At 38.8% G+C, this 13529-nt stretch overlaps 1 protein-coding gene across 1 annotated transcript in view; it reads right to left on the reverse strand.

Moving 5' to 3' along the window:
• Positions 1-549: 549 nt before the first annotated feature.
• Positions 550-13529, reverse strand: part of AVL9 (AVL9 cell migration associated) — a 46534-nt gene continuing 33554 nt past the window's right edge. Inside the window, exons 12-16 of the mRNA XM_032483761.1 lie at positions 13168-13387; positions 10711-10828; positions 7950-8003; positions 7343-7431; positions 550-5227 (exon numbers count right to left, since the gene is read on the reverse strand). Coding sequence (XP_032339652.1) covers positions 5112-5227; positions 7343-7431; positions 7950-8003; positions 10711-10828; positions 13168-13387 — 597 coding nt within the window. The 3' untranslated portion in view covers positions 550-5111. The remainder of the gene's footprint in view (positions 5228-7342; positions 7432-7949; positions 8004-10710; positions 10829-13167; positions 13388-13529) is intronic.

Raw genomic sequence — 13529 nt, forward strand, 5'->3', positions numbered from 1 at the left:
GCAAGTCTGGTGCCTTAAACTGAAGCCTGCACTCAAGGAAGCACACCCTTCCAGGGGCAAAGACGTTTGGCTCCTTCTGGGAAGCTGTTGTGTAGATCAGCTGTAAGGAAACCACAGTACATGGAAAGATATGAAAATGTGCTCAGAGTCCAGAGTGGAAATGTCAAAGCTATTTTGAAGCTTACCAGTCCAGATGGAAACATGGGGTGCTCTCGACAATGTCCTATTCCCCTGGGGGTTCCTGTCAGTGAGCATGTGACAAGATGTTACTGCAGGACCAACCTCTGGTTATACTTTGTACATGCTGGGCACTTAGTGTGCACAGAACCTAAGGGGCTCCTACGGGGGGGGGGGGGTCACCACCTGACAAACGGAAGCACCACTGTAAGCAATTTCAAAATGACAGAGTGAAAAAAAAGCAATGAGTCCTCTAGTTCTGCTGGTTTCTCAATAAACAAAGCTGGCCCCGCTGTCCAACTGCGAAGCTGGCCAGAAACCACAGTGACACCATGAAGGGGACTTCTAGAAAGGCAGGCCAAGCACACTGTATGCAGGACAAATCGGATAATTTTATTCTCATTTTTCCTTAAAATAAAGATACAGTAGAAGTTTTACAATTCAGTATTAGACGTGATTTATAATTTTAACATTTTTAAAAAACAAATGACAACGGAAACAAAGAACTAGTACAAATCATCAAACTACAAGAGCAAAGAGAAACTGCGTTTCCGATCACAACGTGTGCCACAGCTAACCTTCCTTAGAAAACTTTCTAAGATTTCTAAGCTAAACTTTCTTAGAAAGGTTTTGTGAAAAGCCTTCAATCTCAAGTACTTAAACTATTTCTGTAACAACTAAATGCCTCCACCAGCTTGTTAATCAAATGCTTCCTAAATTTAGGAACCAGTGACCAAGTGGCCTGAGACACTTAAGTCTTAGTCCTATTTTTCCAGCTAAAAATTATTAGTATTTCAAGAAAACAAAGTATTTTCTAAGCACATACGTTTTCTAAAAACTTCAATTACCCTTTCTGGCTCAGTACTTGACTGAAATGTTCAAATGTTTATATTGCACACAAAAAAATTTGAGCAGCATACTTGTGTGTGTGTGTGTGAGAAGCTGATGGAAAATAAGATTGAGGAAAATCCCTACACTGTGTCCCATTTACATGATTTAAATATATAGTTTCTATATCTTTAATATAAGTAAAAAGGTAATCTTTAGAACAGCACAGAAATACAAATGCATTAGAGTTTTACAAAATATATTCAACCCCTTATAATAACGTGCACAGCCTTCTGATTTTGCAGCTGCCATACAAGGGAGCTAGTTTCTTCTCCACACGAAAGCAGGAAGTCATGTGTACAAAGTTATTTATATGAGAAGAATAAAGATCCACATTCCTTTTCTTTGTCCTTGACAAATATTTATGGAATGTTGGAAATTATTTAAAAAACAATTCCAATGCTATGAGGTCCAAAGACTTGGAATGAAAAAACCCCTAGTGGCACACTGTGCTACGTGGAATGACAATCTCCTTCTAGAAACGAGGGCTGCGTTCCCCATCGCGTTCAGAGGCTGGCACGGAACTGGGTGGGAAGGCCATGAATGCCAGGCCACTTCCGGTCAGTCAGAGCATGCAAATGTCATCTCAAGAGTCCCAGCCTCTCCAACCAGTTTTGTAAGATGAGAACAGTTCTGGAGATGGATGGCGGTGATAGTTGCACATAAGAACGCACTTCATACCACTTAAGTGCACACTTGAAAATGGTTAAAACAGCACATTTCATGCTATGTATATTTTACCACAATCAAAAATTGAGGGAAAACAAACAAAACAGGCAATGTTTAGTGGCCAACATCCTAATGAGCTACTTTCCCAAACTGCTGAAGCAGATGAAAGTTCAAGGGGTGCAGGATCAGTCCACGGCCCCTTCCTGGGCTAAGCGCCCCCAAACTCATCACCGAGCCTGAGGGAAAAGGACCACTGGCCGGAACTTCCACAAAACAAAACAAAACAAAACAAACCCCTGCCTGCCAGGGAGATAAAGTTATAGCTTCATTTTAAAACTTGTAACTAGCAGATTAAAAGTCTAACTTCTTTGTAAAAGAATTCTTATAACCTTTAGCATACTTAATATTGCTCTTCAAATACATGCATTCAGATGTTAAGGACCTTGTCTCTCAGTTGCATAATAACTTCTCAATTCTCTCTCTTCTTTATTTGCTTTCTCCCTGCCTTTCCAGGTAAATTATTAAAAAAAAATTCAACACTTAATATGAAAAGCAAGGTTGAGGAAATCACATCATATGCTCTGATTTGCTGCCCAAAGATACTGCTGCTGTGTTTCTTACAGCAAAAAGTAGAAGAGAATTATGTCAGGGGGCTGGTAAATCACTAATAGTTTTGGGGACACACTATTCATATTGGTTATGTGAGCCAAATGGAGATGCAAAATTAACTCTAAGCCATAGTTTTACATGCAACTTTTTCTATTCACCTAGCCCTGGACACCTGGGCTAGCTTTAACCCTCTTTCCTTTACCTATGTCATCATCATCATAGTGTCTAGTAGGAATCAAAGCACACCAGCAACTTTTTCCAAACACTATTTTTAAGTCACCTGGACAGCAGCAAGGTCTCCATCAAGCTGGGGATTCAGTCTGTGTGCCTGGCACACTCTGAAGAAGCCTGGCTGACCCCAGCTCCCTCAGTTGTACACACTCAGTTCGCAGACAAAAGCACTGGAGCCAGCGTGGCCAACCACAGCACACACCTTCACTGCCCGAAGACGGCCCCACCAGCATTGGCCGCAATGGCTCACAGAGCCAGTGACGGGAGGAGCCCAGTGCTTCTGGTCCAGCCTCTGCACTGGAGCCCGGAACCCAAACCTGAAGCACGTAGGTTCCCAGGACTAGAGGCCAGACTTTCTGCCCTCATCTGTGCTGGCTGCCCTGGGCCCCTGCCAACAACATAATAGCTGGACCTCCCTGAAGACGCCCATACCTCCCAGAACCTGAAGGAAATACAGTTATGGTCTTTTGACCATTTCTATGAAAAAATTCTATCTTCTGAGATACTCATTTTATGTTGAAAACCAGTTAAATGACCAAGAGTTGAGCTGGAAACATTAATAGAAAATTCAATTAAAGTGTATATTAAAACAGGGAACAAGTGATACTGAAGCAAAATTAAATTTCATATACAACTATTTTTATTTCAGTGACATTCCAAAGTGGATTCCAAAATGGAGTGGACTGCTTTGATTAGTGAGAGATGAGAGCTGACCCCAGGCACACAAGCCATACAAACTGAAGGCTGACCCCTCACGGTGCTCTTAGCACCGGGGACACCTGGCGGTGGACAATTGCACACTATACACTATCACACTCTATCTAATGATGTGGCCTCATGAAATGACGAGATGTTAGTCTCAGTGCAACACTGATTAAAGTACCCTTTAAAGTTTTGCTTAGTACTACTTCTTTCTCTTTAAATAATATTTCCTGAGAAAGTTAACTTTCCTAGCAGAAGTGGAATTAATGGAGTTCTCCAATAAGCCCTTTATTGTCAATGAATTCTTGAGATTATACTCAAAGGGAAGTATGCTTTTAGAATTGCAAGACTTGTGTTAAAACACAAATTGTAAAATTTTTAGGGATATTTAGATTATGTCCCTATGTTCATTTCACATGCCCTAGTAGTGCTTATACAAAATATTTCTTAAAGGATAAATCAAATATAATCAAGCACCTCCCCTAATTAGGCCCCTTATTTTCTCAATACTCTTAAATCACATGTAGATTATATTCACAATGTATTTTCAAAGTACCCTCTGTCACTGAAAAGGCATTCTGTCCCCTGTAAGTACTCCCTGAGAACACCCATTCAAAGTCCCCTCGAAAAGCAAAGGAGAGCTGGGCCTGCAGCTCACGAGGTCCCGCTGTGCAAATGCCTCCAGTAGCGAGCACACACGTGCGGGTCTGAAATGAGGCCGGGTGACATTCATGAAACAAGACTGATGCCACGGCTGTAGTTTTCTTCTCTTGCCTCTTGCTTTTCTAAACATGAGCTAAGACGAGATTTCTATTTAATATGTACAGATCATCTTTTCTTTTATAAACAGCTTTAGAAGAGGGTAGAGCCTGATTACAGGGGATTTTCCATCAGGGAAGTAGGAAGGCCAAGTGCCTTGAAAAGCTTTATGAAGAGTGGCTAAGAAAAGACCTATAAGTCTGTAAACACCCAATGGAAAACTGTTCAAAAGAAGAAATAGAAGGCACAAACTCTGGGTTAAAAAATGCGTGTAAAGATTGCAACGTGACTAGTGTTGACAGAGCTGACACCTAGGTCTTTAAAAGTCTCGTGCCCTAAATACATATTCGTGTTAAACTGCTTGAGCACAGGTGTAACTGACACCATGTTCCTTCTTTGCACACTTACTGGAACAATGAGGGAGAACAAGAAAGCATAGTGACACTCCTTGGCACCTCAAAGCACGTGCTTAGGATTGGGAAAGAATGAATTAAAACACTGCATCCTTAGAACTACCACCTCTGACTTTCACATTTCTAGGAAGAAGTTAATTGATGAACGTTTTTTTGTGTGTAGAAAACCAACAAGCAGAAAAATCATCATATAATCCAGCAAAATAATAACTTTGTAAACACATTTTAGGGACCATTTTAGAGAAATCAAAATAGTAATATAACTTAATTTTAGCACATATAAATTACAGCGACCATCTGGATATTTAAACAGGAAAACAACACAATTTACGTTTAGTAAAAAACTTCTCAAGTAAATAAACGTTTAACATTGGAACTCAAAATTCATTAGAATGTTCACTGGGTGTTTTAATCAGGCTCAGACTGAAATAAAAGTAGTCAATTTAAACTCCAACCTGGGAAGCCATCCCTGCTACGGCTGCGATCTCATCTTTTCAGCATCTCGTGACATTTACTTAGACAGAGGGCAACCATCCATGTAAACAATGTGACGTATCGGTCCCCTGCTGTGGACCTGCGGCTGATGAAGAACAGTCTGGGAGCAGCAGACAGACAGGGAACGCTTAAACCTAAGAAAGTGACGGCAGCTTCTGGGCGGCTGCCTCAGGGCTTCCCATCGGGCGGCTCAGTGAGACTCTGGGGAGTGGAACTGGTGAAGGTAGAAAGCCATGAAGACATAGCTGTCTTTGCACTGGAAAAAGCTCCTCCGACCGACTGGCCTGAATGGAAAGGAGGGGAAAAACAAAAGGAAAAATGTCTTCACTCTCATTAAGTGGCAGTGAATAACTAATATTAATAATTAATATATGTTAATAAACTGCAATACATCAATATGGTAAAAAGGTTACTAAAATACAATTTACATTTCTAGTTTCAAAATAATCCCTTACCATGGGAATGTCTATAGGAACCTGGATAATGTCTGGGTGTAAGAGCCTCCACACCTAAGCACTTTGCAAGTATTTAGCAAACTCTTTCTCTAATACCCACTGTGCTAGGCCAGTGGTTCTCAACATGGGCTGTCCAGCGGAATGACTTGGGGAACTGAAAAAGTCCTATGTGCTCCCTGTACTCTAAATCCAAGTTGATAATTGAGAAACACCTACATAGGGAAGAGCTGTTAGGCTGCTTTAGGAAAATTTGCTTTTGTCAACTAAAACGATGTTACATCAAATGAAGACACACAGAGCTCTATCTGCCTCAGGTCTGTTTCGTTTTAAAGAGCATTATCTCCAAAGTTGATGTTACAATGAAATTATTTAAGTTGAATTATATATTCCCCCTATTCTTGGAGAGGGTAGTGTGGAAGGAGAGAACAAGCCTTAGAATTTAAATAGCAGCAGCATCACTAAAAATTAACAATCGACATCATTTGCCTATGATAAAGTCGAATTTTTCTATCAGAAAGTAACAATTCAAAATAAGTAAAATGTATTGTATGGAAATAAATGCTTATATATCAATTTCACTTCCTTGTAATAAAATGAACCTCGTGGTAGGGCTGTGTGCCCTGTGTCTGTCTTCTAAGCTGAGTCGGAGCAGTAATTCTCTTACCCTGTCTATCTCTAGGGATACAGAAAGTTAGAGCTACAAGGACCTCTGCACAGAGATCCCTGAGTTGTGGGGCTTTTGAACTGTGTTCAGTATGGGTTAGTCAACCTCTCTCAGGAGTGAAGGAAGGAGACGGGTACTATATTTAATATTGATGAGACAAAAAAGCAAATATGGCAAAATGTAAATTGGTGAATCTGAGATAACTGGGAGTTCTCTGAATACTGTTACACCATTTCTTTAAATTTGAAATAATATAAAAAGTTAAAAATATAGAAAAGGAACAAAAAATTTCTTTATAAAGGATATGCAATAATCTTCAAAATATTCTAAGTGAAAAAAGCTAGGTACGGAAGGGTGTATACAACAGCATGCTGCCATTTGTCTGGCTTTGGTATCAGGGTAATACTGGCCTCATCAAATGAACTGGGAGTATTACCTCATCCACCACTTTCTGAAAGAGTCTGTGTAAAATTAGTATTATTCCTTAAATGTTTGACATAATTCATTAAGTGAAGCCATCTAGGCTTTGAAATTTAAAAGCTTGTGGCAAGTTTTAAATTTTTAGTTCAATTTATTTAACAGATATAGGGCTATTTAGATTTTCTGTTTCCTTACTTCATCAGTTTTGCCCATTTGAGTCTTTCAAAGAATATGTATATTTCACCTAAATTGTCAAAAAAAAAAAAGCCTACGATTACCCAGAATATTCCATCATCTTTTTTTTTTCTTTTTTTTTTCAGTGGGGGAGGTAATTATGTTTATTTTTAGAGGAGGTACTGGGGATTGAACCCAGGACCTTGTGTATGCTAAGCACGCACTCTACCACTGAGCTATACCCTCCCCCTCCAGCATCTTTTTATTTTCCGTAAGATCTATAGTGGCATCCCCTTTTCCAATATTGTTGATCTTTTCAAAAAAACAACTGTTGGTTTCACTGATGATCTTTATTGTGCGAAACTACCTTAAAAGACAGCAGCTCCTAACGCCTGCTTTACTATTCTGGCCCTCTACTCCTTACAAAGAACTGTGGGCAGCTCAGGGAATGGAGGGAAAACTTCAGTGAAGCTTGAATCCTGGTAACAGCAGATACTTTGGTATTATCTAGCACCACAAGAATTTTTTTAAATTAATAAGACCAAAATTAAAAACAAAAACCTCTGTATTTGGCATTATTACGTGATACACAGATCTCTACAACTTTGTTTCTATCAATGACACATTGAGGATAGAGAAGAGATGTGTTATGATTCCAATCTGTTCCTGTCTAAGACATGCCTTACCAACAGCTTTTCCTGTTTGTACAACGTTCCGGCTCGTTGTGACCATGACGTTTCCAATTTTTTTGCCCCGTTCACTGTTTTGAACAGAACTGAGTAAAGGAAAGAAATGTTAAGTACAATTAAAACAAAATCTCTCACATACACATTAACCACTCTATAACGATCCCCTCAATCAGAATTATTGAGAAAAGAAGCTAAGTTATTTATTATTTGTTACGTATCAATTAATTTACTAACATTTTAAGCATGGGAATTTTCAGAAAATTCTGTTAGAATATGCAGATGAGCCAAAAAGTGGTGAGGACATAAGGATGTATGGTTAATTCTCTGGTAACAGAGCAGTACGGTCATAATTTGCTAAAGTTTCTTCACCAGAATAAAAATGGCAGATCCTGCTATTAGTTCACACCATTCTCCATGAAACAGCAGTGTTTTCACTTTGAAACATACACACTGCTGAGCTTGAGAATGTTATACACATATTTGGTTACTATTTGCAGCACAAGTCTGTGAAGTGGAGAAAAACAATTCCCAATTAGCAACGAAACACATGGCATAAATTCAGACGTAAGAATGTTCCTAGTATTTATTTTCTCTAAATACTCACTGTGAGAATCTTAACTTCATGTCTGACACTGAGTACTGGCCTTGGAAAGGATGGCTGTAAAACAAAAGTTTGAGTTTAGGCTATGAGTATTTCACCAATAAAACTGCAACAGAGTTATCTCAAGGAAGTATCAGGAAACCTTGCGGGGGTGACTGAGCCGGGTGGTGGTGCTCCGAACGTGGTATAGGAAACGGGGCTTTGATCACAGCTCTCCACTTACAGTTATGGGAACCCTTCTGAACTTATTTCCTTGTTTGTACAATAGGTGTGCTTTTTTCTTGGGTGGGGCTGGTTTGTCTAAGTGCGACCCTAATGTTCTTATTTTTCTGGCCTGGGGTTGGGCCCAAGCACCAACATTTTAAAAAAAAGCTCCTGGCATAGTCAGGCTCACTGACTCTGGCCTCAGCTGTGAACAGATTCTGGCCATCTTATAAATATGTGCTATTGGTCATAGGAAGATTTGTAAATGGATCAGTAAAATCTATACGTTTTATAAGAAAAGTAACTTGAAATGTACATCTTAAAAATATACAAAAGGGAGTGGGGAAGGCAATAAATAGCTCAGTGGTAGACAACGTTCTTAGTAGGTACAAGATCCTGGGTTCAACCCCCAGTGCCTCCATTAAATATAAATGTATTTATATAAATTATAAACTAAATATATATACACACACACACACATACACACTCACAAAAGATGAAAAGTATATACAAAAATCAAGCAATTTGATCAGTTATACTATAAAAGGAGTCAGTGAGCATTCAAATTCATATCTCATACTTGGGGGTCTCTCTGTCAATGTCTAACAAAGAAGGTGACCATAATAAAATTTATAGCCACTTATTAAAATATCAAAATATTATTTGCGACTTTTAAAATGACAATAAATTTCTTTTTTCACCATACTAAGTGTATGTAACCACCTCTCTTTTTCTGGATTCCTGAATTGCCAATTGAAAGAATTAAGAGATGAGTTAATCATTCTTGATTCCTGCAAAGGCTGTGTCTGAAGTAAGAATTATGCCTGCTGCTTATTAAGGGAAGTCAGAGAAGACTGCCTTCTCTGGTCGTTAGTTTAAGAAAGGGTATCACAGATCTCAAATCTTACAGTTAGTTTTGAATATATGTCTAAATTATAACCCCTGATGACAATCTAAGACTACCATTTCTTGTTTTTAATTTGGTGAAAATATTGAAAATCTGCTGACTATCATACTTGTGTAATTTCCCTACTTACTTTTTCTGGTCCTTCTTTAGCTTTCTCTTCAACTGAAATAACCTCAATTTATTTACACAGTCTTAAAAGTACTGTTTTACTATCCTTTAAAACACATTCCAGCTAAATCTTATATGAATCTGCATTAAAATCTGTTGAGCTGGTTCAGTTATAAGGCATACAGTGGATGCAGCGACCAGGTAAAGAGCTGACTAGGTTATCAGTCAGAGCCCTGGGGAGGAGCCTGGCCAGCCGGCGGCTTGTTGTGCTGCGGACTCTGTCCCTAGCACCGCCTCAGTGCCACCAGGCAAACAAACTCACATCTGTTTCTCTTCATCGCTCTTTAGGACACAGACCTTGTGGTTAGTGAGGGAGAACACTGAACTCTTAGCTCTTTCATTTAATACCATTAAGAGGTTTTTGTCTTTTAATTCTCTATGTTTTTACCACATTCAAATGGCAATATAGGTTTCTGCTACAGCCCAGTATGAGGATTAAATTAACCAAAATTGGTGCTGAACCTAGTCATTTTTTCTTGATAGATACAAATTTTTGTAGACATGTTCTCCCATAGCCTGCTGAACCACATCATCCTTACAGATCCTTCTGTAAGTTGCTAAGACTTAATTTTCTGGATTGTGTGTGTGGGGAGAGGGAGTACCCTCTCTAGAACCACTTAAATCACACCCCTAGTCGAGCCAAGTTAACCCTAGTTCCCAAACAAATATAGTAGTCAATACAAAGTTGATTTTTGTTTGATTCTCACCAAGAAGTTTAAAATACAAAAGAAAACAAACGTTGAGTATATGCTTGTATCATAAAAAAAAATCAAACATTTTAACCTTTTAACTGAGAAAATAAGTTCCCAGGATGTACAATTTTATCAGATTGATCTCCTTCAACTCTACCTGCCCATTTACGCAAAGATGGTATTATTTCTTAATGGTCCCAATTTCACAGCACGTTTAAATGCCTTTCACGGAATAAAGTCTTTGTCCAGTCAGCATTTGATATTATGTCAGGTATTAAGTTTTGCTGGACCTTAGAATCTGATATGGAAACTGCATCGGATTTGACTGCGTATCTAGGAATTCAAATATCAACTTTGGTTGTTCACACTTCATGTTTTAAAACAGCCTCTCAGTTTTAACCAGTGGTATTTCCCTCAAGGCTTCTATCTTGCTTGACCATTCTGCTACGGCACAGATCCAGGAAACAGGAGGGAAGGACTATGATGTGTGAGCATCCCCACGTGCCAGGACTTCATCTCTGAATTATGCTAGAAGATGGAAGAAATGTTAGTGCTTCCAAAATACCTTGTGCTTGCTGGCTAAGAAGTGTGAATAGGGGAGCAGTTTTCAGCTGCTTCTCTGCACCTGGGAGCCTTTTTTTTTTTTTTTAAACAACTTTACTTAAGGAGATTCTTGAACATATTCACAGTATCATCAGTTAAGATATGATTTTCTTTACATGGTACTCTTTACGTGGTACTCTTAGGAAGTCAACCATTTTAATGTACGTCAACCTTCAGAGGGTGTGCTTACTTCGGATTTATTTCTGCAAGTGCTGGATGCTTGTTGCTGTTCCAGACCCTGTAGTTGTGAGTATTCTTCCATGCTGTAACAAAGGTCGTCCCATAGTCCGATAGTATCTTTTCATTATCTGTCAAGTAAATATCTGAAAGTTGAGCTGGACTGTAACCAGTCAGGGATGTGAAGATTAACAACCAAAAAGGGTAAAGGAACAGCTTTATTATCCCTGTCCCCCTGCTCTTTTGGGGAGACAGCCTATAAGATGTCAGGAAACTTGGATCTAAATCCAGAAATTTTGTTAAGAAGCTATTTGGCCTTTGGTTAAGTCACTTTATCACTTAGAGTATCATTCTTCGTACTGGCAAACAGGAGGGCAGAGCCAGGTATTTTCTAAGGCTCCTTATGACTCCAAAATATTTCCATGTTCTCCTTACCAAGACAAGGAGGCATAGTATTTATTAAAAGCTACAGGCTAGTGGGGAGGGTACAGCTCAGTGGTACAGTGCATGCCTAGCAAGCACAAGGTCCTGGGTTCAACCCCCGGTACCCCCATTAAAGATAAGTAAATAAATACAAACTCAATTATTCACCCCCCCAAATAAAATAATAATAAAAACTACAAGCTGAACAGTGAGTAAAGTACTGATGTATACAGATGAGTAAGTAACTAGGGCTTCTTTTTATCTTTTCACAAATGTCATTTTTCTAAGAAAAGAGATTAGAAAGAAAACTGCTTCTTTTTTGCCACTACTTTCTCTTCTTTGTCTTACTATTTGGTGAAACTCATTCTTGAGTTTCCATGTAGTTCACTGTCAAAATACTTAAAATAACAAAGGATTTTCATATTTAGCGCTTGAAACTTTTTGGCTTTATCATGATCATGGGAAAGCTTCAATGCAGAGTGTTTCTTCTACTCGGAAAAATAGAGGAGGTTTGGAGAACTGACTCAAATGGCTATTGCTTCATATATTAGTTGCAAGTTGCTTGCTTTGAAGGTGAAACATGTAACTTCTGTTGCTGGGAGAGGAAGAGAAGGACATACGCGGTTCCACATGCAGCATAAGGAAGTTCTTTTAAGAACAGATTCCTCAAACAGCTCACTGGGCTGAATTTCCTTTAATGGCATGGGCTTGAGCCAGATTACTAAGGTTTAAATCCCAGCTCAGCCTCTTACCAAATGGCAGACCAAGCTATCTAACCTTTCTGTGCCTCACTTTCTCCTCTGTAAAATGAGGAGGACAAGGTGTCTACCTCTAGGATTGCTGTAAGGATGAAATGAGTGAGATGTTATGTGTGCATGTTAAATGCCCCCCCAACCCCCGCCAAAGTCAGCTACTACGTATTATTTTTCAGTGTCCCGCTACTTGGGCAAATATTTTTAAGAAGTGGATTAATTACTCAGGAAGCCACATGACTGGTGGAGACTGGGGTTTTCTTACTAGGTAACTGAATGATTCTGGGTTAGAGATTTAATTTTGGTGACTTGGCTACTACAACTGTAGAATAGGCAGACATTAAAAGGAAAAAAAAATCCCATTAACAAATAAGGAACCGCTCTGTAGCTTTCCTTAACAAATGAAGAACATGCTGGAAGCCTGGGTTTAAAACTATATTTACAATGCGAAGAACTAACCCGGGAGATGGTAGTGGTGGGTTAAATGCAATGTGAATGTATGTAATGCCACTGAGAAACTATATACTTACAAATGGCTGAAACGGTAAATTTTAGGTTATGTGGATTTCACCACACTTAAAAAAATGGACAGATAATTGAAAAGAAGAAGAAACAAAAGCTCTACATTCTTTTAACAATACCACCACCAAATCTACTGGAATATCTGTTAAGTGACTGGGGTGATAGTTGTCCATAGTGTAAAATCTCACTGCAGAGTTCATTTGCTCTTTGTATGTATTCTTGTCTATGGGGAATGAGATAATTTTAATACAGGAGTGATTCTACATTTACCTGTTCCATTTTAACCATTTAACAGGAATAATGCGTCTTAGGATGGGGAATAAATTTGAAGCTTTAATCACTTAGACTGTGATTTCCAGTGGTTTGTTTTTTATACTTCTCTGTTTTTCTTTTATATACCTTAAAAACATGTAAGCATTGTTTATATATTGCTCTCAAATACTGACATATGGTTCCATATGGTGGAACACTAAGCAGCTATGTAAAAGTGAAAGATTTGTGTTTACTCTCTTGATATATGCTTCTGTTATAAAGAAAAAATTAAGTTTAAAAAAACACGAAAAATGGGATCAATGTAAAAAGAATACCACAAAACTAAAATCGAAAACACATACATAGAAAAAGGTCTAGAAGGATATAAAGTACTCAAAATGCTAAGAGTAGTTATTTCTGTATGAGGGAGTGACAGCTAATTTTCTATAATGAAAATGTATTTCTTATGTCATTCAAATCATAAGTGTTACAAAATAAGAAAGTGGCTGTGTGCTCCTTACCTAACTGCAGTGTGGCAGCCAGCAGTGCATGGATGTAGACTGCAAACTGGGCTCGGATCCATTCGTCACCTCCCTCCCAGCCCGTGCCATCCAGGAAGACGTCATCCCGGTTCTCAGTCACGTGCCTCACTAGGTAATCTGCGAACCTTAGGTCTGCAGTGGTTGGGTTAAGCAGCTTCCTGAGTTCTGGATCATGGATCTGGATCAGAGCTTCTTCTACCTAGAGGGTACCCAGGTACAAGTCAGATATCCATGCCACACTTTAAAGAGTAACTACTGGGAAGTTGGAGCTGGAAATAAAAAATATGAATAACAGCATTCTCAAAAGGTGAGTCTAACAAAAGAGCAGGTTTTCACACTGA

Source organism: Camelus ferus, chromosome 7, assembly GCF_009834535.1.
Source record: "Camelus ferus isolate YT-003-E chromosome 7, BCGSAC_Cfer_1.0, whole genome shotgun sequence".
Lineage (NCBI taxonomy): Eukaryota > Metazoa > Chordata > Mammalia > Artiodactyla > Camelidae > Camelus > Camelus ferus.